General features: G+C 41.5%; 1 protein-coding gene across 13 annotated transcripts in view; it reads right to left on the bottom strand.

The window, feature by feature from the left end:
- The window catches only part of ABLIM1 (actin binding LIM protein 1), a 314,885-nt gene that overhangs the window by 173,373 nt on the left and 115,595 nt on the right, over positions 1-25,917 (bottom strand). For all 13 annotated transcript variants that reach the window (XR_012160071.2, XM_073354282.2, XM_073354291.2 and 10 more), the window contains exon 2: positions 5,463-5,597. Coding sequence is in view for 11 of the 13 variants with exons in the window: in XM_073354282.2 (XP_073210383.1) it covers positions 5,463-5,597 (135 nt within the window). In the remaining 2 variants the exon portion in view is untranslated. The remainder of the gene's footprint in view (positions 1-5,462; positions 5,598-25,917) is intronic.

Below are 25,917 nucleotides of genomic sequence, written 5' to 3'. Positions count from 1 at the left end.
GTTGATTTGAAGGGCCACCCTAGAAGGGCCAGAGAGCTGGAGGACGTCCAATAGATCGTGTGTGTGTCCTGGACCTTTGAGAGGTATCTGGAGCTTGGCTGCTATCCTCTGTAACAGTTCCTGATACCACCCGTGATCATCAGGTGTGGAGGATGACAAACCTATTAGAACTGGCAGGACTGGTGGATCCGGCTCAACTTCTTCTTCTGTAAACTTTGATGGAGCCAGTTAATATCAACAGGGAGAGGGAGGGTGCGTGTGATCCTTGCACAGATCCAGGACATCTGCTGTATGGATCCTACAGAGTCCAGGAGGCAGGATTGGCCGGGGGGGGGGGGGGAAGACACCTCCAAAGCACAGTATACCAATTGGCTGTGGGGAGTCATATTCCAAAGGAGGTGGAAGGTTCCAATACCTCGTGTGGGTTCTATCCCGGCTTGTTTCCCTCACATGGGAAGATTCATTTGGAGCATCAGATTCACTTGATGAAATAATCAGCTTCTGCCCTACCAGTAGTGCCTGTGATACTGGTAGGAGGATGTTCCAAGTTGTAAGAGAGGATCCTCTTCTTCTTGTGGTGCTCTCTTTGGGTGTGGGGGTGTCTCTAAGAAGAGCTGGGACCAACAGAAGAGGAGATTGGAAGTAGAACAAAGTGAAAATATTCTTCGATGAGGTAAAAAAGTTTCGGTTTTTCCTGGCATTTGGGGAGCCCCTGAGGAGGGAGGCCAGCAAATCCAGGGTGTCTGATGGTCTAGTATTTGGAGGATCCCACATAGACTACATTGGAACTAACAAAGCATGCAGCTCGCAGATAAATAGTTTTTTTTGGTTTGTGGGACAGAGCTAAAATTATTATCAGATCTTTCTTCCTTCTCTCCTTTTCTTCTTAAACAGCAGGATTATGAGAACCGAACTCCTTAGGACCCACACACTAAAACTCACCTGACTTGGCCCAAGATGGAGAAGGATGTTTTTTACTTAGAGGCAGATCTGGATGGGGAATATATCCTTATGCCTATACTCACAATCCCTAGTTTCATGAGAGTTTCTTAGGCTTAAGAGTTTTAGCCTGTGCTCCAGAGCTCGTGTTTAGAGGGGCACTGTTTGCAGTCTGAGGCCACTATAGGGATCTGAATGGGGTCTCAGCCTGCTCCATGAAGGGCAGCCATAGACAGAGTTCTAGTCCCTCATGAGTTCGGGAAGGGAAGGATCAGCAGATACTGCACTTGGTGACGATGTGAGCCTCACCAAGGCAATAAAGGCAGCAGTAGTGTTCATCAGGGAGAAAGAAAGGGACAAGAGATAGTTCTTGAATGCTAGGACTCTTAGCACAGTCCCTCTGCAGAGAATAGCTTCCCAGAGCGGGGAGAACTAATCTAATGTAAAAACACTGCAAACACCACGTCTCAACTACTAAAAATACTAACACTATTTACAAATTATTGGGGCTGTCAGTTAATCACAGTTAACTTATGCGATTTACTCAAAAAAATTAATCGCAACTAAAAAAATGAATCGTGTTTAATCACACTTTTAATCTCACTGTTCAACAATAGATTACTAATTGAAATTGATTAAATATTTTTGGATGTTTTTCTACATTTTCAAATATATTGATTTCATTTACAATATAGAATACAAAGTGTACAGTGCTGACTTTATCATTTTACAGTGTAAATATTTGTAATAAAAAAATAATAAACAAAATACATGGTACTTTTCAATTTACCTCATACAATACTGTAGTGCAATCTTTTAATCATGAAAGTGGAATTTACAAATGTAGATTTTTTTTGTTACATAACTGCACTCAAAAAAACAAAACAATGTAAAACTTCAGAACCTACAAATCCATCCAGTCCTACTTCTTGTTCAGCCAATTGCTAAGACAAATCAAGTTTGTTTACATTTATAGGACATAATGCTGCCCACTTCTTATTTACAACGTTACCTCAAAGTGAGAACAGACATATGCATGGCACTTTTGTAGCTGGCATTGCAAGACGCGCCAGATATGCTAAACATTCATTTCGGCCACCATTCCAGAGGACATGCTTCCATGCTGATGATACTTGTTTAAAAAAAATGCGTGAATTAAATTTGTGACTGAACTCCTTGGGGGAGAACTGTGTGTCTCCTGTTCTGTGTTTTACCTGCATTCTGCCATATATGTTATAGCAGTTGTTCTATATGTCATGTTATAGCAGTTGTGACTGGTTGGATCACAGAAACCCCTTTGGGACTGCCACCTGATGTGCCTAGACTACCTCTGAGCCCGTTTTCCCTGCCAGCTTGGGACTTCAGTACCTTGCCTTGTTTGAGCCATACACACTTGCCTGCTGTGCAAACAGATCCAAGTCTGAACCACGTTCCCTTACAAGCTACAGACTTAACTGAAAACACCTTAAGAAGTGCTCCTGTCTTCAGCACTCAGATGCCCAGTTCCCAATGGGGTCCAAACCCCAAATAAATCTGTTTTACCTTGTATAAAGCTTATACAGGGTAAACTCAAATTGTTCGCCCTCTATAACACACAGAGAGAGATGCACAGCTGTTCCCCCCCCCCCCAGGTATTAATACTTACTCTGGGTTAATTAATAAGTAAAAAGTGATTTTATTAAATACAGAAAGTAGGATTTAAGTGGTTCCCAGACAGAACAAATTAAATTGCCAAGAAAAATAAAAACAACACACAAGTCTAAGCCTAATACAGTAGAAAACTGAATACGGATAAAATCTCACCCTCAGAGATGTTTCAATGAACTTCTTTCACAGACTGGACGCCTTCCTAGTCTGGGCCCAATCCTTTTCCCTGGTACAGTCTTTGTTCCAGCTCAGGTGGTAGCAAGGGGATTTTTCATGACTGTAGCCCCCTTTGCTCTGTTCCACCCCCTAATATAGCTTTTGCACAAGGTGCAACCACTCTGGGTTCCCACTCCTCCTTTTAAATGGAAAAGCACCAGATTAAAGATGAATTCCAGTCCAGGTGACTTGATCACATGTCACTGTAAGACTTCATTACCCACTTGCCAGCACACATGGATATAGGAAGATTTACAAGTAAACAGAGTCATTTACAACCAATTGTCCTGGTTAATGGGCGCCATCAAGATTCAAGCCACCATTAATGGCCCACACTTTGCATAATTACAATAGGACCTCAGAGTTATATTTCATATTTATAGTTTCAGATACAAGAATGATACACTTATACAAATTGGATGACCACACTCAGTAGATTATAAGCTTTGAAATGATACCTTGCAAGAGGGCTTTTGCATGAAGCATATTCCAGTTACATTATATTCACACTCATTAGCATATTTTCTTAAAGTCATATGGAGTGCAATGTCATAGCAGTCTCGGATGATGACCCAGCACATGCTGTTCATTTTAAGAACACTTTCACTGCAGATTTGACAAAACGCAAAGAAGGTACCAATGTGAGATTTCTAAAGATAGCTACGGCACTCGACCCAAGGTTTAAGAATCTGAAGAGCCTTCCAAAATCTGAGAGGGACGAGGTGTGGAGCATGTTTTCAGAAGACTTAAAAGAGCAACACTCCAATGCAGAAACTACAGAACTGAAACCCGCCTCCCCCCTAAAAAAATCAACCTTCTGCTAGTGGCATCTGACTCAGAATGATGAAAATGAACATGCGTTGGTCCGCACTGCTTTGGATCATTATTGAGCAGAACCCGTCATTGACATGGATGCATGTCCTCTGGAAGGGTGGTTGAAGCATGAAGGGACATATGAATGTTTAGCGCATCTGACACGTAAACATTTTGTGACGCCATCTACAACAGTGCCATGAAAACACCTGTTGTCACTTTCAGGCGACACTGTAAATAAGAAGCAGGCAGCATTGTCTCCTGCAAATGTAAACAAACTTGTCTGTCTGAGCGATTGGCTGAACAAGAAGTAGGACTGAGTGGACTTGTAGGCTCTAATGTCTTACATTGTTTTATTTTTGAGTGCAGTTTGTTTTGTTTTTGTTTTTTTACATAATTCTACATTTGTAAGTTCAACTTTCATGATAAAGAGATTGTACAACATTATTTGTATTAGGTGAATTGAAAAATACTATTTCTTTTGTTTTTTACTGTGCAAACATTTGTCATAAAAAGAATATAAAGTGAGCACTGTACACTTTGTATTCTGTGTGGTAATTGAAATCAATATATATGAAAATGTAGAAAACATCCAAAAATATTTAAATAAATTGCATTCTATTATTCTTTAACAATGCAATTAATTACATGATTAATCACAATTATTTTTTTAATTGCTTGACAGCCCTATAAATTATATTTACAGGTATTCAAGTAAAGGAAGATTGAAGTGACACAGGATTCCAACTCAGATCATGTGGCGGTAAGAAGGAACTGGGGAGGTATCAGTCCACACGGCCCTTTATACTCTTGGTCCAGAGCATAAGAAGACAAACTGTGCATGTCAGACCAGACATAGGTTACTAAAAGTTTCCCAATTCAGTGTATGATGCACATGCGTACCCATGTGCGGAATACACACAGGGACCATCAGTTGAAGAACCACCATGATTTACAATACTATCAAATGCACACAAGAGTCTTGCATAAAATCCATGTTTTGTACAATGTCAAAGGAGGCGATATGATCCCCCCGCCAAATTTTTTTTTTTCAAAAACATGTCTATTTTTCCCCTTGCTGTTTATAATAATGAGCCCTTAGAAGATGGCCACTTCTGTTTCCTAACAGTTATCCCTTCCATTGTGTCATTCAGTACATTATAAACATTCCCAATCCCTCAGGGACACAATCAGCCTAAAATCCAGTCACTTGTTTAAAATGATTTAGAAGTAGTTTCAGGTGCTCCTAACAGCTGTTAATGTTCTTCTGTTTCCCACACAAACAGGGGCAATTGACTAAGATCCCAATCTAGGCAGGTTCTGATCATGGTCTTAACTGACGAACAGGAGAAACATGACTACCTACAAAAGCTTCAACTTTCAGTTACAGTAATCTTATTACTTGTAAAAAAATGATGGTAACTAATATAAACATGCAGAGTGACTTTTTTTTTTTAAGTTGATGGCAGTCCTATAATGGCAATTACTGGATCCAGTAGTAACAAGAACAGAGTAACTGGTTGTTAGTGTCATCGGGTTTTTTTAAAAGGCCTGAATACATAAATGTTTGCATAGAGAATTTGGTTGTTTTTGGTGCCATTCAGCTGGATTCTCTTACACTTATGATTCAGCCAGCTCTCCATTCATCCTCCACCTTCCCCACCCACAAGTTCTGGGACTATGTATTTTGAGAAATACAGATGTCTTCTGATTGAATCCATCTCTGCCCACAGCTGTTGCCAATGGCAATATCCAGAGTTAACCCCTCACAATCAACTCAAGACAAACTGGTTTGAATCATTCACATGTATTAATTCATTTACGCCGAATGAATGTGAATTCGCTACCTTTGCAGGTGAAGCATTTGATGTGAAAATGCTTGGACTGGACACGGAGCACTTCGCCTTTACATGGCTCCTCACATTTATGGCAGTGGATGACAGGCTTCTCAGTGGAGTGGTGAGGTTCTTGGGAATGGGCCACTGTAAAAATAAAATATATCATTGTCAGAAAAGGACTACAGGGTTTTCCTCCCTTCATAGATCTATGCTCTCAGCCACCAGTGAGTGGTATATAATCTCTCCATAGATTACGTTGTACACCCATACAACAATTAATATGTTAACAGAGATTCTGTGCACCTGTACCCTTTCCATAAAATGGTGTTTTAAGCCATGCACAATATCTGCCTTATCGCACTGAGACAGGCAGGGAAATAGAAAGAGAACAAATCCCTTAGTGATTTTGCAAAAAGAAAAGGAGTACTTGTGGCACCTTAAATTGGTTAGTCTCTAAGGTGCCACAAGTACTCCTTTTCTTTTTGCGAATACAGACTAACACGGCTGTTACTCTGAAACCTGTCATTAGTGATTTTGGTCACTCTCCCTGTCACTGATTCCACAAGTACTGCCTACAGTTCCAGAGGGCATACCCAGTGTGCATGAAGGCATACAACAAGCAAGCAGGGCAGAAAAAAACTGGGCATGCATAACCTGAGCAGGAAGCCCAACCCAAGCAGAATGAACAGAAACAGAATGCAAATTTTGGAAGTCAAATCAACACAGCTACTTGGGTTTAAGTATTACTTACTGCATTAGAATCGGAGTACTTGTGGCACCTTAGAGACTAACCAATTTAGAGACTTAGACCAATTTAGAGACTAACCAATCCTATCTGATGTGAAGAGTTAGAGTCCTAGGGAGGGATGTGATGCACAGAAAAATTGGAGTCTCTCTGCTACTGTATACAAGAGTGCAAGCACAGAAACGTGTGTCTGAAGTTAGAAGAATAAACGGAAGCCATCTGGCTTGTTCTTACTCCTGTTGACTTCAACAGAATGTAGCTCTTGTGTGTAGAGGAACAAGCCAGACTTAGGAAATGCTGTAGAGCAGTGGTTCCCAAACTGGGGTTCGTGAACCCCTGGGGGTTTGAAAAATGTTACAGTGGGTTCTTGGGAAAAAATTCTTTAATGGCGGATAGAGCTGTCCCTAGGGATCCCAGCCAGCACAGGGCCAGCAGTCCAAAGTCCCTGGACTTCCAAGAGCTAAGCAGATCAAAGCAAGCAAATCTATCACACTGAGGAGATTTAAACTTCAAGACTCCTTACAAGAAATGGAAAGGGAAGTGGATATTTTTTGCTGTTTTTAAAATTAAATAGGCAGCTAGTATTGTTTTTAAAATTATTATGAAGAACAAGTTTAAGCTTTGTTGTAACATGCGTTGTTTGCCTGGACTGCTCAAGACCTGAATGCTTGTGTAGGAGGAACTCTTTGAGTTGGCTTCTTAAATACCTTCATGCTGTTTCACATCTGATACTTCTTGATGAAACCTAGGAGCCTTGTCTTATATCAGGTTTATTCAAAGTGATACAAGCTACAAAAGTGATATCTTGGAAGAGTGTGGCCATTTTCATAATCATATAAAAATACTGTAAAGATAAATAAATAATAGTGTGTAATAAGCATAACATAAAAACAAATTTTATATTTCCAAGATCACTGCTTTTATAATTTACTCAGGTAAAGGAGAAAATCCCTGAAAATATTCATTTTTAGGAGGGGGTTCGCGAGACTTGACATTTTACTGAAAGGAGTTCACAGGTTGTTAAAGTTTGGGAACCACTGCTATAGAGGATAGAAGTGGGCAAAGTCATCCTCAGTTTAAGCTTGCAAAGTAGCCAGAAGAGAACTTGGAGCACCAACAAGCAATATCTACACCTTTCAGCACAATTCCCAAGCATAGACTCACGGAATGGTTGGGAAAGAACAGTGATAAGGGGAAGAGTATTCTGTGTTTTGCTCACACAGACATTCCACTTTGCCCTAAATTCTTAACTTCAGTAAGTACCACGAGTAGCTTCTAAACAGGAGCAGAAGTAAAGATCTTGTCAGTATTATATCCACACTTTACTGTGCTAATAAAACCGTGACTGCTCCATATTTTACTTCTGACCGGCAATGTTTAACTTTCACTTAAGAGCTATCTGGAATGAGGCTAAGTACCCAATAAACCCCTCAAGGACTGTAATGGAAAAGCATGGCTGCATGGGATAAATCAGTACAGAATTTGGCTCAGTTTGTGTTATCCGAGATAGTTAGTGGTGCCTCAAACAATGCCTGTGATTTTTCTTCTTTTACTAGCAGAAAGTTGTGCTCATTATACTATTCTCAAAATAGTGACATTGCTCACCAATATATTTTTTGGATAACACATACATGCTCTGTGTTTCTACCTTCCTTGAATCTCCATATTGCCTTCTGCTGCCATTTAGATAAAGTTCTATCGGGTACGTATTCATGGCATATTCAGCACCACACACTTTGAGTACTAACCCCATTGCTCTTAGACCCTTTCCCACTGCTCTGCTCTCAACTCCTCCTACTCCCTCGCCCTACAGCTTGCCAGACATCCTTCCTGATCACGCTCTGACACTCTCTCTCACTCTAAACTTTATACCTTCCTTCGCACCACTGTTTACAGTCACCACAGCCTCCCATCTTGTATTTGCCATGCAAGTTCCCCCTCTTCCTTCAATAAACTTCTGGAAATTTACCTACCACTTCATCAGGTACTTTTGCTATAAAGCCACTCTGTTTTATTCTTTTTTGTACGTGCTCATATCTTTAGAGCATAAATTTGTTGTGGAAGAAACTTCACTATTTTGTACAGTTTATCTATTCTACACATTTGGTGGGCAATACATAGTAAACAGAAAGAAAAACAACAGTACTAAACCGAAAGGAAACCACGTATTTCAGGCAACAATTTATATCTTCAAATTCAGCTAAACTTATAATTCAGCGGCTGTCATTTGGTTAGCGCAGTTTTTCTATTTAAAACATTTAGAGAAAGCTTAGCTGCCTGGATTCCTTGACTGAAATATGAAGCTTTACCTCTTCCTCTGTGGTACATATCATCTCATCTATATCCCTAGAACTGTGATTCAATTCACATGAGTAAGCAGAACACAGAGGGGGATACCAACTAATATTTTAATTAGCAGTTACTTCTAAATAAGAACCCATAAGTACATTGCCTTGAGTGAACCTCTCCTAATCTGTAATGCAATACTATTTTTGGAGTGGAAGAGCAGAGGTTATTCTTCCAAGCAAGACTATTAAATAGTGTATTAACTTAAAGTGAGCTGTAGCTCACGAAAGCTTATGCTCCAATAAATTTGTTAGTCGCTAAGGTGCCACAAGTACTCCTTTTCTTTTTAAGTTTAACTGTATTAACTTACTTACAAGTTTAAGTAGCACAATAGAAGAAGAAAAATCCAAACCTATTAGAAACTCCTGCCTTGTATTATTTTAAAATACTATGAGCAAAACTTGCCTCTCTGATCTGTATGGTTGAAGATAACAGCAAAGCTCTCATTAGTAACCTCCCGCCCCACAATATTCTGCTCTAACTCCTTAATAAATTCTGTGCACACCAGAGTCCTGATCCCCCTTGTGCATCTGAGACTAGAGTTTTGCCCCATATTTGGAATGAAATAAAAGGCAAATAGGGCCCAAACTGGGAATCAATATTGTATTGACAGTAACGAGTTAACTTTCTCATTACGGCTTGCCTTTCAGGGCCATTTAAGTTAACACAATGCTCTCAGCTGCCACGTCCAATCTGTGCTCTCTGATGGAGCAAATTACAGTGCCCATCATACTGGCATCAGCTCTGGCTTTGGTATCGAGGTTCAACAACCAACTGCTGCTCTTTCCCAAGGAGTCACTTGCAAGCTTTTCCTTTTGGATATCTATATTACACAGCAAAGGTTTCAGTGCCAGAGGTGATTCTTTTCACATTCACCAGCGAGCACATGACGGGGAATTAAAAGGGGGGTAGGGGGAGGAGAAAGAGTGACACACCATGCGGGAGAATGGTCATGAAACTACTCCTGACTGCAGACCCCTTTAAAAACAGGTTTATGACGAACGTTCAGCTGCAGTCAGAAAAATGATTACATACAAGTTTATTGGACACTTGTAAGCTGGAGGCTGATTTGGCAGTGGGGCCCCTGAGCAGGATTTAGCAGACATCTCAGCCTGGCACTGGAAGACCCACCTGTATCAGCAAGGACACCTCTACTCCAGAAATGATTTACTCTCTGGATTTTTGCCCTGGCAGGGATGGGGCCAGAGAGTTGCTCTAAAACCCATGGTCAAGGCTCTGCTAATCTAGTCACCAAGAGAGGAAGGATGGCCCTGTGGTTAGGGCACCAGCTTAAGACTTGAGATCTGGGTTTGATTTCGTGCATGACCTTGATTTCGTGCACTTAGCCTTTCTGTGCCTCAGTCCTCCAGCTGTAAAATGGAGATAACAGCACTGTCTCTCACAGGGGTATTGTGAGGCAAAATGCATTAAAGATTGTGAGACACTCAGACACTAGGGTGATGGGGGCCATTTAAGTAACTCAGATAGTAAATCATGGTCGTACCCCTTCCCCATCCATTTTTGGGGATGCTCTTCACTAGAAAATAAGGCTGTGTTAGACCACGACCTTGAGAATCATGTTAATTCACATTACTTTAAAGCATCAGCCCAGACAGGCTCCTGAAGGCTATGTTCAAACACTACCTTATTCTCTAGTCAGACAAGCCCTAGGCATGGTGCTGGCCAGCTCAGGACAGACTTTTCAGCAGAAGGAGGTCTTGCCCTGGGCTATGCTAGCAAATGCCAGAACCACCCAGGCCTGAATCAAGCCCCTTGTTTAGAAGATCTTTGCAAACCTCTGGAGAGGTGAAAGAAAGCCACATCATCGTGAAGGCAATTACAAGTTTGCCATTTCCCAGTAACTAGGAGTATCACCTGCTTTAGAATAATATGCAAAGCCTTATAATAAAAAAAAAATCTGTAAACATCTCAAACACTCCTCTAAAATATTTTTTACCAAATTAAAAAACAAACAGATAAAGCATATATAAACAGAAGGATTTTGTGAGATGAAAGACAGTCTAACACAAAGCTTCCCATATGTATAGCATATGGTTATCAGCATCTTGTGGCAGCAGCCATCTTTTTGTTCTGTTTGTACAGCACCTAGCACAATGGGGTTCTGGTCCAGGACTGGGTGTCCTAGATGCTACTGCAATACAAAGAATAACGTGCATACATACCACAGAGCTAGTGTGAAATTAATGAAATTCAAGTACTCACTGACACTAAGACAAAGTTGCATCAGTGTAACTAAAAGTGTAATTTCATACTGAGCTAACTAAGCCAGAGCAAGTCTGTGCTGATACTTGATTCATTTGAAACCTGATATACCCATTTAGCTCATCAGTACATTTAATGGAGCAGGCAAAACTGATACACCCAGTTTTAAATCAGTGTAAGATTCCACATAGGGGTTTGCACCAGTTTAATTAACCAGACTTTTAAAAACTAGATTTAGTTGAACAAGTGCAACTTGTGTGTAGAAAAGCCCTAAAAGAAATGCTAGTAATACAGTGATCAAAAATGTGTGAGTATTTCTTTGACTATTTAGCTAAATTTATCTTTTTCAAGCTTAACTGTGAAGCCTACATTGTATATATTGAAGTCTTAGCTGTTACAGTGCTTCCAGCTTTGCTCTAAATTCAATCCATGCAAACAAGAGATCACCAAAACAAATTTTCAATGATGTTTCTTGTTAGTTTGTAGGGCAGATACAATTTTGGAAGTTAAATTGTGTGCTGGAAACAGCAACAGGGCCATTTCCTTTATAAAGAACCAAATTTGAAGCCAAAATTATGTGCAGAAGAACTGTCCAAGACAAAATGAATTTAAGTTCCTGGGCTTTTTAACAAACCAAGTTAATTAAGACATTGTCCCTTAGTTTAGTACAGGATTCCACTAAGTCAACAAGCCACATAGGTACACTGTCTGTCAGATAGCTCACTTAGCCCTTTGAGTGTCCATGCTATGAACAGGACACACAACAGTCCCGCTGCCCCCTTTACCTGGGCTCTTTTTTCCTACTCAGAAAAATCAGTTACACCATTTTTAAGTGGAAACACACATCAGGTCCCACAGTTATTTGAGGAGACAAGAATCCTCCAGTGCTGCAACCACTTGGTGTTTGGAGTCTTGCTTTACCTCACTAGCTAGGTGCATTTTCCAGCCACCTGCTATTCTTTAAGGAAACCTCATCTTAGTCATGATCTGGTATATTTTATTGCATTTTGTATCTGTGCTACACTAGCCTAAATCTGGAGTAATTCCACTGGTCTAGATTTGCAACAGAGTAACTCAGTTCAGAATCCAGCCCTTTGCAAGTAATATTAAAGTCGGCTCTATGAGAATTTAATTCAAATTTAATTTAAAAGAAGTGGCAATGCCCATCTCCCAACACACTGTTCCAAAGACAGAGACTGATAACACAACTTCCACTTGACTAAAGCACGTTCCTTAGGGTGACCATATGTCCTGTTTTGGTGGGGCAGTCCCTTTTTTAAGCCCTGTCCTGGCCATTCCAACTTTTTTGGTGATGATCAGTTGGCAAGAGCAAACGGGACAAATGCCCAATTTTGCCAAAAAAAGTGGGGTAGGAGGCAACCCCTAGCGGGGAATAGAGGAACATGTGGGGGAACAGAAGGGCAATGCCAGCCCACGCGGGGGGGAGGGAGGGCTCAGATGAGAGCATGGGCTGAGGGTGTGAGCGGTACAGGCTGGCCCCACACAGGCAGGTGGCTCGGGCAGGCTCTGCGTGGGCCTGGTGGGTGAGCGTTTCGGGCCGAGGAGGGAGGGGGATTGGGGAGAGTGGGACGGGCCAGCCCCACATGGGTGCAGCTCAGGCCAACTGCTGACGCTAGCCCTGGGTTGGGGAGGAGGGTCGTTGGGCTAGCCCAGGCTGTGTCCCATTTTCCCTTTTGGGAAATATGGTCGCCCTAGGGGTGCGGTGCGAGGGAATGTGAAGAGGTTAGCAGTGATGCCAGTCCTGCACGGGGCGGGGGTGGGGGGAGGAAACAGGGCTCCATCAGGGGAGGGGAAGAAAAATGGGTTCCAGCATGCGGAGGGCAGGCAGGGTTCGAGTGACCAGAAACAGCCTCGAAGGGGCGGGCGGCGGGGAGGAGAGATTCAGGCGAGCAGCTGGGCCGGCAGGCTCGGGCAAATAGCTGAGGCCAGCCCCGTGGGGTGTCCCATTTTCCCTTTGGGAAATATGGTCACCCTAACATTCCTAAAATAAAGGGACATTTCTTGTGGGAGTTTTAAATCTGTAATGTCACTGCTGCCTTCTGAAAAGCAGCTCCTGTGACAAAAAGGGCAATGGCCATTGTGTGTATCACTGTCTTAGCCAAGGACAGTCACTGTTTAGCACACTCTACCCCAAGTGGAAATTACAGCCATTACTTGAACAGTAACATTTCTAAGATAAAAAAAAAACCTGAAAAAAGAAAACAAAAACGGCAGCCACTCGATATTTCTGTGCCTGAACCTTGCTCCTAATGCAAGACTGTTTTGGAAACCAAAGAACCATGCTGATGAATGCTGACTCAACTGCAGGTTCTGCTGGCAGAGCTCCATATCTGCTGCAAACCACAGAAGAGCTTGGCTCTTTACCACAAATCAGAGAGACGCTTCTGGGAAATGTCTCACTAGGAGGATGCTCTAAAGCTGAGGTCACAGCAAACACACTGGGCCCAATCCTGCTCCCCACTGAAGTCAATGGCAAAACTGCAATTAAAGGGAAGCAGGATCTGGACCCGCTGTGCTTTAGAAAGTATTGAAAGTATTTTGTCTGAGCCTCATTAGCACTTGGTCATTTTCCAGATTCAGACATATTTGCACATTGGCAGACTCAGCCTGGCAGGCAGGAAACAGAGTCACACTCTTCCAGTCTGCAAGGCAAGGTGGATTGATTTAAATAAGGATTTAAGTTACCTAAAGGAAAGCCTCGATTTTAATCAACGTTTGTATTGGTAGTTCATTTATTTTCCTAAAAAATGGTGCACTCTCATTGGTTGCTGTAACAGCTAAAACATGTTGATTTACAACTAAACAGAGCCTTCACACTAGATCTGGAATGTGCACTACCTAGACGGGTACACTATAACTACATACATTTATTTAAGCAATTATATAGCTTAATATATAATTTTATTAACTGTACATTTTTAGTAGGTTAGAAAATGGTGACTGATATATGGCTTATTTATTAAATATTAATTTTGTTCAGGATTTGTGTCAAGCTGCATTAGGATGGTAACTAGAATTTAAACACAAAATAGCAGATAAAATGTATTTTTATGAAACAAAACAAGCCCTTAATACAGTACATGACGTATTGTGCCACATTTATAAAACTTGACTTCAAAACTTGGAATCAGAGGAAAAACAGCTTTCTTTATAGAGAAAGGAAGCCTTTAACTCAACACCAAGTGATTCATCACCTGTGTCCACTCCCAGTTTCCGGCAATCATGTAGCATATGCCAAAGTAGAGAATGAGGTGAGTCATTTGAGTTACCCATCTAGATATGGGAGGCACAAGTCGTGTCTATTCTAGCCTAGTCCTGTAAAAGGAAACTTGTCAATTCCTTAGCAAAAAAGGGTTGGGAATAAATTTGGCAACGTTTAGTTTGGTGACCAATTTGGTGACCATATTTCCCAAAGGGAAAAAGGGACTTGAGAATAACTAGCACTTTTTCTCATTAATGCCATAACACATGTTCTGTCAGTCTCAGTTTTCCCACTAGAATTAATGAAGTGCACCTAAGTTATCTATTCTCAAGGCTTCTATCGATAGCTAGAGAGGTGACTTATGGGCATGATCACAGCATAAAAACTGATTGTTCTGTTTTGACTCAGCGTGGTAGCTGTGTTATAGTCTGTATCAACAAAAACAACGAGGAGTCCTTGTGGCATCTTAGCGACTAACAAATTTATTTGGGCATAAGCTTTCGTGGGCTAGAACCCACTTCATCGGATTCATGGAAAATACAGGAGCAGGTATAAATACATGAAATACATGGGACTATTTAGAAAAGCTGGACGTGCACAAGTCCATGGGGCCGGACGAGTTGCATCCGAGAGTGCTGAAGGAATTGGCGGCTGTGATTGCAGAGCCACTGGCCATTATCTTTGAAAACTCGTGGCGAACCGGGGAAGTCCCGGATGACTGGAAAAAGGCTAATGTAGTGCCAATCTTTAAAAAAGGGAAGAAGGAAGATCCTGGGAACTACAGGCCAGTCAGCCTCACCTCAGTCCCTGGAAAAATCATGGAGCAGGTCCTCAAAGAATCAATCCTGAAGCACTTGCATGAGAGGAAAGTGATCAGGAACAGCCAGCATGGATTCACCAAGGGAAGGTCATGCCTGACTAATCTAATCGCCTTTTATGATGAGATTACTGGTTCTGTGGATGAAGGGAAAGCAGTGGATGTATTGTTTCTTGACTTTAGCAAAGCTTTTGACACGGTCTCCCATAGTATTCTTGTCAGCAAGTTAAGGAAGTATGGGCTGGATGAATGCACTATAAGGTGGGTAGAAAGCTGGCTAAATTGTCGGGCTCAACGGGTAGTGATCAATGGCTCCATGTCTAGTTGGCAGCCGGTATCAAGTGGAGTGCCCCAGGGGTCGGTCCTGGGGCCGGTTTTATTCAATATCTTCATAAATGATCTGGAGGATGGTGTGGATTGCACTCTCAGCAAATTTGCGGATGATACTAAACTGGGAGGAGTGGTAGATACGCTGGAGGGGAGGGATAGGATACAGAAGGACCTAGACCAATTGGAGGATTGGGCCAAAAGGAATCTGATGAGGTTCAATAAGGATAAGTGCAGGGTCCTGCACTTAGGACGGAAGAACCCAATGCACAGCTACAGACTAGGGACCGAATGGCTAGGCAGCAGTTCTGCAGAAAAGGACCTAGGGGTGACAGTGGACGAGAAGCTGGATATGAGTCAGCAGTGTGCCCTTGTTGCCAAGAAGGCCAATGGCATTTTGGGATGTATAAGTAGGGGCATAGCGAGCAGATCGAGGGACGTGATCGTTCCCCTCTATTCGACATTGGTGAGGCCTCATCTGGAGTACTGTGTCCAGTTTTGGGCCCCACACTTCAAGAAGGATGTGGATAAATTGGAGAGAGTCCAGCGAAGGGCAACAAAAATGATTAGGGGACTGGAACACATGAGTTATGAGGAGAGGCTGAGGGAGCTGGGATTGTTTAGCCTGCAGAAGAGAAGAATGAGGGGGGATTTGATAGCTGCTTTCAACTACCTGAAAGGGGGTTCCAAAGAGGATGGCTCTAGACTGTTCTCAATGGTAGCAGATGACAGAACGAGGAGTAATGGTCTCAAGTTGCAGTGGGGGAGGTTTAGATTGGATATTAGGAAAAACTTTTTCACTAAGAGGGTGGTGAAACACTGGAATGCGTTACCTAGGGAGGTGGTAGAATCTCCTTCCTTACAGGTTTTTAAGGTCAGGCTTGACAAAGCCCTGGCTGGGATGATTTAACTGGGAATTGGTCCTGCTTTGAGCAGGGGGTTGGACTAGATGACCTTCTGGGGTCCCTTCCAACCCTGATATTCTATGATTCTATGATTCTATGAAAGGATGGGGGTCAGTTTACCAAGTGTGAGGTCAGTCTAATGAGATAAATCAATTAACAGCAGGATACCAAGGGAGGAAAAATAATAAAAGTGGCAATTCTTCAACAAAAAACTTCAAAAACAGACTCCAATGTGAAGCTGCACAACTGGAATTAATTTGCAAACTGGATACCATCAGATTAGGCCTAAATAGAGACTGGGAGTGGTTGGGTCATTACAAAACCTAAACTTAACTTCCGCAATACCAGGAGCAAAGAGTCCTGTGGCACCTTATAGACTAACAGACGTATTGGAGCATAAGCTTTTGTGTGTGAATACCCACTTCGTTGGATGCATGTAGTGGAAATTTCCAGAGGCAGGTATAAATATCAAGCAAGAATCAGCCTAGGGATAACAGGATGAGGCCCTCTTCTAGCAGTTGAGGTGTGAACACCAAGGGAGAAGAAACTGCTTTTGTAGTTGGCGAGCCAGTCACAGTCTTTGTTTAATCCTGAGCTAATGGTGTCAAATTTGCAAATGAACTGAAGCTCAGCAGTTTCTCTTTGAAGTCTGGTCCTGACGTTTTTTTGCTGCAGGATGGCTACCTTTAAATCTGCTATTGTGTGCCCAGGGAGGTTGAAGTGTTCTCCTACAGGTTTTTGTATATTGCCATTCCTAATATCTGATTTGTGTCCATTTATTCAATACTAATTTCTCCCTACTGTTATTCACACCTTCTGGTCAACTGTCTGTAATGGGCCACTCTCTTACCACTTCAAAAGTTATTTTTCGTCCCTTGGTATCCTGCTGTTAATTGATTTATCTCGTTAGAATGACCTCACACTTGGTAAAGCAACCCCGCAGCCTTTCATGTATTTATACCTGCTCCTGTGTTGTCACTCCATGCATCTGATGAAGTGGGTTCTAGCCCACATAAGCTTATGCCCAAAGCAAATTGTTAGTCTCGAAGGTGCCACAAGGACTCCTCGTTGTTTTTGTTTTGACTCACTCTCTCTCCACTCATTGCAGAGACTATAGCAACTGAGATACTTCTGCCCATTACCTAAATAGTAGCCAGTACATTGCATGTCAGCACATCTCCACCCCAGAGATGTGTTTGTTCTTAATTATCTCATCTGTACTGTACTCCCAAGAAACAGACTCTTTCGAAAGGAAAAACAAGGCCTTGAAGATAATAATGATAAAGAGGCGTCGATAGCTAGAATGGTAGGTTGGGAGAGTTTATAAAGGAAAAAAAAAGAAAAGAAAAGAACATAGGTAGTTGTGGATAGCTTTTATCAGTCTACCCAGCTGTTAATTTATATGAAAAAGTTGGATGAAAAGACTTCTGCATACTTCTTAATTATTTTGAAAACTCTAGGATTAAATACACTTTAAAAAAAAACAATTATCAATAATATATATGTGTGTATACACATCACAAGGATAAAACCGGGGTGAGCTGTAACTTTAAATAAAGAGTAAAGCAAAGGTAGAATAAACTGAAAAGACTCTGGTGTTCATTACTATCAAAAGCAAAAAAAAAAAAAAAAGCGTACAACAAATGCACCAGTAATAGTAAAAAGTCAAGGGGGATAAATAATTCTACAAAAATATATTAGCCAAAATTAAATACTGATTGAATCTTAAAAATATGGAACAAGAAGTGTTAATTTTCTCTCTGACCACTTTGTATCCCACAACCCATCCCCCACCCTCCTTTCTTCCCTCTTGTGTCTTTTAAGGCCTTTATGCTGCAAACACCACCACATGCAACAGCTTGTGGAATGAGGGTCTTAGGCCTCAGCCCGAAGAGACTTTTGCACATGCTAAATTTTAAGCATGTGAGTCCTTCCAGTGAAGTCAGTTATTTGATCCCAGCACTCATTTGATCCCATTTTAAACCCCATTATATAATATTTATAAAAACATGACATATGTGCGTGCAGTGACTGGCGTAATTTGCTTGACAAATTCAATGGTGTTTTTGATAAATGATTTGCAAAAGATTAAGAAAATTAGGTATATTCAGTATGGGGTGTTTGCTCATCTGGCCACACAGGGGCTTACAGGCCAGATTCTGATCCCACTTATACTGGTGTAAATCTGAACTAACTCTATTGAAGATGCTAGTCTTTAGTGGGGGATTGTCAAAAGTATATGAGTAGTGACATAGAAATACAAAGTCCTATTGACTTTCAGTGGGACAAGACATTTATGATAATTCTACCCCTAAGTCTTATTGATATTAATACAGGTAGTTCCCCATGCTTTAAGATGCAAATACACTGTAGAGCGAAAACTGAGTCGTGTAATATGCTTATGCAATCTATCATAACATACAGCTTATGAGGACCATGGTCCAGATCCAGTGCTGGTATCAATTTTCAGATTTACACCAGCTGAGAAAGTGGCCCCCTAGTGAAAACTTTCCTAGTTCACTGAAGCTATATCAACACTACACACCACTTGTGGTGGCATACAGCGTACATGTCGCTCCTCACTACACAGTGAAAAGCACACGGTGTCCACACTGTGGTGTGTAGCTACAGTGTCAGTGAAAGGCTCTGGCAGGGGGAGGCAGCAGGGAAAGGCTCAGCCTCTTTCTGCTGCCTCCCTGCTACGGGTGCCTTTCCCCGAGGCAGGGCAGGGATCCACAGTGAGGAGCTGCCCTGCAGAGGAGAAAGGCTCCAGCACTGGGACACTACACTGGTAAAAACAGCCACGTAGACAGGGAGGCACGGCTTGTGCAAGCAGCGCTGTGTAGGTTATCATACCTACACCCTTCAGGTGTGTATTTACTCCTCTTGCCTAAATTGTGCCTCACACCTACGCTGCTGTTTATACCCCTGCCAGAGGGGCTACGTAGGTATGTACTCTATTCGCTGCTGAAAGACATACCTTGAAATGATCGCATAGCCCTGAGCTTCATTTAATTAATGAATTCATTTAATTAATGATGGAATTTCACTGTTGTTGGCCACACAGTTTTAGTTACAAGACAAATGCCTGAAGTGTCTCCTAAGAAAACGTCTAACCTGGTGACCAAATTGTGCATTCTACAGTGTGGCTTGTCTTGTAAATACAGATACTTCAGGTAGTTACAGTATTTATACTTCACATATGTTAGTCAATGCTGGAGAAAAACAAGAATCTTTTCCATAAAACAGCTAACAAACTAGAGAACTACACAGTCAATGCAGTATGTTCACATGTAGTGCCTGAAGCCAAATCAATGAAAAGCTAAAGGCAGTTTTTATTTTTTTAAAACCACTATCACTAATACAAAGGCACTGATCTTACTGAAAGTATGTTGCAAGCCAAGGCTTGCTATGAAACAGATGATATCGACTCAAAGTTAACTCAACTGAGCCAATGTTTGAATGAAAAACTCAACACAATTTCTAGTAGATTTGTTACAAGATAAACAGTTATTGAACCAAAGGGCAGGAGCATAAACTGAATTTAGTGTGATGCTACATCTCAGCATTAGGACACGGAGGGACTTGGTAGTTTTCACTGAACTCTTCGTGACACAATCTGGGTGAAAAGCTGAAATATGAATCCAGGCTGTGTAGTACTAATGCAATAAAAGCCTGTCTCAGCACCCTTATATTCTCCTTTGTCTTCCTCTCACTAAACACACAATTCTCTGCATACAGTTGATTAAAAAAAGACAGTATTTAGAGGCAATCAATCCCATTCTTCAAGACTTCCATTTCAGTTAAAGCCAGCATACATGTATTCCTCACAACACCCAAACAGCTCGAGCAGCTAGCAAACAAAAAAGTCATGTAGATAGGTTCTGAGTATCACTAGATAAAACTCCTTTAAAAGACTGCTACACAGAAAGACCCACAATTATTTCAAATCAGTCATCTAAACAAAAATGTAAGACAAAGTGATCAAAAAGTAAATAGCTCCAACCAACATCCTGAGTGAGAGTCACATAATGTCCATACATAAATATTATACAAAGTGATGAATAAAAGGACAGATGTAGAAATTGTTCATTTGAAATCTTGAGTGGATGCACAAAAGCAAGAAAGTTGAAAGTGCTGATGTTAGCAGAAAATGCCATTGCTTTTCCCGAAGAGAATGAAAATTCTAACCTCCCAATGAAAGATGTGAGCACTCAGGTGTAAAACAAAACACAGAGAAACAAGCCATGGCTTCTTAGCCACATCAACAACAACTGTATCCACACTTAGTTTCCTGCCTTCAAAGGCAGCAAATTTAAATTACAGTTTAAGCATTTAAGCTTTTCTTTTTAAGCTTCCAAAATAGCTATGAAAGAATTTCAGAGATTGAAAGGTGCATAAAAAGGTACTTAGAAACATAGAATCATAGAATCATAGAATCATAGAATATCAGGGTTGGAAGGGACCCCAGAAGGTCATCTAGTCCAACCCCCTGCTCAAAGCAGGACCAATTCCCAGTTAAATCATCCCAGCCAGGGCTTTGTCAAGCCTGACCTTAAAAACCTCTAAGGAAGGAGATTCTACTACCTCCCTAGGTAACGCATTCCAGTGTTTCACCACCCTCTTAGTGAAAAAGTTTTTCCTAATATCCAATCTAAACCTCCCCCACTGCAACTTGAGACCATTACTCCTCGTTCTGTCATCTGCTACCATTGAGAACAGTCTAGAGCCATCCTCTTTGGAACCCCCTTTCAGGTAGTTGAAAGCAGCTATCAAATCCCCCCTCATTCTTCTCTTCTGCAGGCTAAACAATCCCAGCTCCCTCAGCCTCTCCTCATAACTCATGTGTTCCAGTCCCCTAATCATTTTTGTTGCCCTTCGCTGGACTCTCTCCAATTTATCCACATCCTTCTTGTAGTGTGGGGCCCAAAACTGGACACAGTACTCCAGATGAGGCCTCACCAATGTCGAATAGAGGGGAACGATCACGTCCCTCGATCTGCTCGCTATGCCCCTACTTATACATCCCAAAATGCCATTGGCCTTCTTGGCAACAAGGGCACACTGCTGACTCATATCCAGCTTCTCGTCCACTGTCACCCCTAGGTCCTTTTCTGCAGAACTGCTGCCTAGCCATTCGGTCCCTAGTCTGTAGCTGTGCATTGGGTTCTTCCGTCCTAAGTGCAGGACCCTGCACTTATCCTTATTGAACCTCATCAGATTCCTTTTGGCCCAATCTTCCAATTGGTCTAGGTCCTTCTGTATCCTATCCCTCCCCTCCAGCGTATCTACCACTCCTCCCAGTTTAGTATCATCCGCAAATTTGCTGAGAGTGCAATCCACACCATCCTCCAGATCATTTATGAAGATATTGAATAAAATGAAACATAAAACTTTAAGCACGAGAATTGAAGTGAGATTTCTGAGGTGAACATTTCCTTAGCCCAATGGCCTTCCAGCTGTGTTACAATATCTTTGTGCTGACATGTCATTGTGTCATTGTGTCATTGACACAATTTAATACATGCATCAACAGGGGAGAAATTTTGCACAGAAATAGATAAGAATGTCTATTAAAAAAAAACACTCCCCCCCCCAAAAAACCTACCTAACTGAAAAAGGTATTTTTCCTCACCAAAAGAAAATATTTCTGGGTCAAATTCTGCCCCACGACAACCAACAACCCCATTAAAGGCCTCATTTTAAGCCTCTTAAAGAGGCAATGGCAGTTGTCAGCTACACCACCATTTCCCAAACAGCAAAGCTGGGCCCACGATGTGATGCTGTATTACTGAAGATGACCATTTATAGCATTGTTGCTACTACTGTGGCACAATAGCACTAAATTTGATACAAAGTGTCTCATGTAAGGTATCAACGGAAAAGTTGTCATCTGCTAAACATGATAATCCTCTTTATATGCATGTACCATCTTTGTATCTGAAGTTATACATAGCAAATATCTATTTGTATCTCTCACGTGTTTTGTTCTTATGTGACACCCACAAGGTAATTTTACATCCCATCTAGCCAGCCCAGCGTTGATGAACCATTTAGTTGTGCACAGACCATTCAGTTGGTGATGGGCTAGTAAGGGAGATCAGCTCTTCACTGAGTCTTCCTCTGGACAGCAAGTGAGCCAATGGCCACCCCTGTGATTCAGCAAAACATATAAGGGCATGTGATGTGGACATGTGACCTTGGATTCCATCTTTGTCAGTAACTTTCCATACACAAGGGCTGTGGGCTTTGTTTGGGACATTAAATTTCCATGCACGTGGAAGAAGATACAAGAGACACCTGAGACATTGCCATTTTGCCTCATTACTCCTCCAATTCTCTGGACTGTGAATTTACAACTAAAAGGAGTATTTTGAACTATGGATTGGGAACCTTCCAATCTTTTGGAAGTTACCAGAGAGACTTTTGCAAGCCAGCAGCCTATTCCATCACTGCTATGATCCTGATCTAGGAACACTGAAAATCACTTGTATGTATATGATTCCTTAACCATTCAGTTACTCTCTTCCGTTCTTCTATTAAGAAATCTTTAGTTAGTTTAGTAAGGATTGGCTGACAGCATGATACTTGGATAAGATCTGAGATACATATTGACCTGGAATAAGTGTCTGATCCTTTGGGATTAGTAGAACCTCACATATAGTGAATTGGGTTTTCAGTAACCCCTCACTATATTAGATCTGTTTGTCTGAATGGGAGCCAAGGAATGGAATGCCTTAAGAGGACTGTGTTTGGCTTCTTGTTAACCAGTGTGGTGCTACCGAAGTTTTTCTGATACTGGTTTGGTGAATCTAATTATAGAATAAATCACGAGTTTTTGGAGATTGTCTGCCCTGTTTCATGCAGTCTGCCCTGAATGCCTCATTCTCAGCGTGGTCCATCCCAGGCACACGGTCACACAATACGTGGATTTATCTGTCCATCTAGGTTCTTACCCCTCAGCTCCAATCTCTCTCTCAGGATTTAGCCTCAGTGTCAGACTATACCAAGCTGGGAGGGGTTGCAAGTGCTTTGGAAGATAGGATTAAAATTCAGAATGATCTGGACAAATGATCTGAAGTAAATAGGATGCAATTCAATAAGGACAAATGCCAAGTACTCCACTTAGGAAGGAACAATTAACTGCACACACAAAAAATGGGAAATGACTGCCTGGGAAGGAGTGCTGTGGAAAAGGTTCTGGGGTCATAGTGGATCACAAGCTAAATGAGCCAAAGGGGTAGCAATGGGGGTGGGGGGGAGGAAAGCAAACATTCTGGGATGTATTAGCAGGAGTGTTGTAAGCAAGACACAAGCATTAATTCTTCGAGTCTACTCCATGCTGATAAAGCCTCACCTGGAGTATTGTGTCCAGTTCTAGGCACCATATTTCAGGAAAGATGTGGACAAATTGGAGAAAATCCAGAGAAGATCGACAAAATGATTAAAGTTCTAGAAAACATGACTTATGAGGAAAGATTGAAAAAAATGGGTTTGTATAGTCTGGAGACAAGAAGACAGAGGGGACAAAACAGTTTTTAAGTAAATAAAAGGTTGTTACAAGGAGGAAGGAGAAAAATTCTCCTTGTTAACCTCTGAGAACAGGCCAAGAAACAACGGGCTTAAATTGCAGCAAGGAAGGTTTAGGTTGGACATGAAGGTAGTTAAGCATTGGAATAAATTGCCAGGTGTGGGGTAGGAGGGGGAATTTCCATCACTGGAGGTTTTTAAGAACATGTCAAAAACACCTGTCAGGGATGGTCTAGTTATTACATAGGCCTGCCTTGAGTGCAGGAGACTGGACTAGATGACCTACTGAGGTCCCTTCCACTCCTAGACTGCTATGATTCTAGGATAACAACATAACCCCCTGATGGGCTACTGCCCCTAGCAGCCATCTCCTGTGTGAAACACTGATGAGGGCATACGCTTACTCTACAGGCCCTGCCATATGAACAGCCCTTCCTGAAACATGGATCTTTTGCACATTTGCAAAGTAAAAGTCAAGACCTTAACATGCAATATCATTTCCGCAATAAATATCACCGACTCCAAAGAGCACATTCGTTTTTAGTGAGATGTTTTAAATACACAAATGCTGAGAAAATACTGATGACTGCTGAGAAAGCAGACTACCAAATAAATTGATGTTTCTTGGAAATGACCTAGTACAAAGGGGGGGAGGGAAGGGGGGAGAAAATACACCAACTTCTGCTTCTCTAATTCATAAATCGTGCTGTCATATCAACTTTTGTTTTGTGGTTCTTCAATACTAAATAAATAAGTTATAGATCTCTGTAACTCCTTATCTATACTAGGAACTTTTTTTAAAAATTGGCATTATTTGTAATATAATGAACCCTACTTGAAGCAGGAGAGAGATTTGAATGCTGGATCTTCAGAGCTAAGTGCAGAAAGAACCTGCTTCTGCTTGAGCTAACAGCGTAAGTCCCCTAGATGCTATTAGTAACAAACAAAATAAACCTCTGATGTGCACCAGGCTCTAGGTTCAGATAGCAACTCACAGACTCCCTGGAGTGGGTTACTAGAACATTAGTGATGCTGAACTGAAGTGAGCAGCACTGGGAACACCAACACATCTGGCCGGCCAGCCTGTTGTCCATGCTGTTTTCAGTACCATGACAATTAGACCATGCACACACACTATTGTGTAATGAGGATTTATACCCAGAAAAATAAATTTTAAAAAAGCATTTCATTTATAAATGGTTGATGTTATATAGTTTGATCCCAACTTCTTAGCCTTGAGCAAGTCACTTACCTCCCTGCCTTGCTTTTCCCCTTCTGTACAATGGAGACAGTAATATAGGATTATGTGCATCACTGGGATGGCGGGAAGAATAAACTGTTCCTGTTTATAGCACTGTACGATTAGTGCCATATAAGTGCCACCTATTATTTGTATCATCTCCATCAGTTACACAAGGATACAGCTAATGTTCTAAATATGTGTAACAATGAGGGCAGGCAGTAGCAAAAACATTACAACTACACAAACAGGCAAAAATCACATACACCCCCCCCAATCAGGATAGCACAGGCATAGCACAGGATTGCATGTGATTAATTTAAAGCCCACGGAGGTCAATGAGACTTAAATACATGCTGTTTTGAACAAAGATGGGCTTAAGCATGTGCTTACCTCAACCAGGCCCAAAATAAGCACGGGAGATCCCCAGGATCAACAAATGGGTAAGGACTAATCATACTTAATGGGATACCGACACAGTCAGTGCAGTGTTTTTCAGATAGAGAGCAGCCTTTCATATTAATTATAGCAAAGGGATTCTATATGGATTGCTACTGACCACAGACAAAAAACAAAAACTCCAACTCTCTCCTCCAAGGGAACTAAACACAGCCAGTGCCATTCAGTGTCACCCTACAGACCCTCCCTCTTCTGATTTGCACTGATCCTAAAAACAACTCCTGACTACCCTATGCTTGACAGGCCTAAGATGGTCTGAACTAATAAGTTCTCATACCAGAGATCTTAGCTACCCTTAGAAAAGTATTTCTTAGCAGCCGTTTAATTTTGTTTTAATTACTGATTTTAAACAAAAGAAGAAATTCACTTTCCTGAAACTTTAGTCTTTTAAGAAATGCCAAGGGATGTATAAAGCCCTTAGTTTTTTCAAGTGTCATCCAAGTGTCAATCCAACCAAAGTGAAGAGAGTGCAGATTACTGTACCCGAACACATGAATGTAGGTGTCTCAAATGCAATTACTAAAACCTTTATGTCATCCCCTCCCACTAGTCCAAACACAACTCCAAATTTCTTGATGTAAATGGCGGTTTCCCTACATCTCTCTCCACAGCATCTGCTCAAGCTCCCTTTAGCATATAGCTGGGATGC

This window comes from Lepidochelys kempii, chromosome 7 (assembly GCF_965140285.1).
Source record: "Lepidochelys kempii isolate rLepKem1 chromosome 7, rLepKem1.hap1, whole genome shotgun sequence".
Classification (NCBI taxonomy): Eukaryota; Metazoa; Chordata; order Testudines; family Cheloniidae; genus Lepidochelys; species Lepidochelys kempii.
Note: the sequence above shows the minus strand (reverse complement) of the source record. Positions and strands in the feature narration are given on the sequence as shown.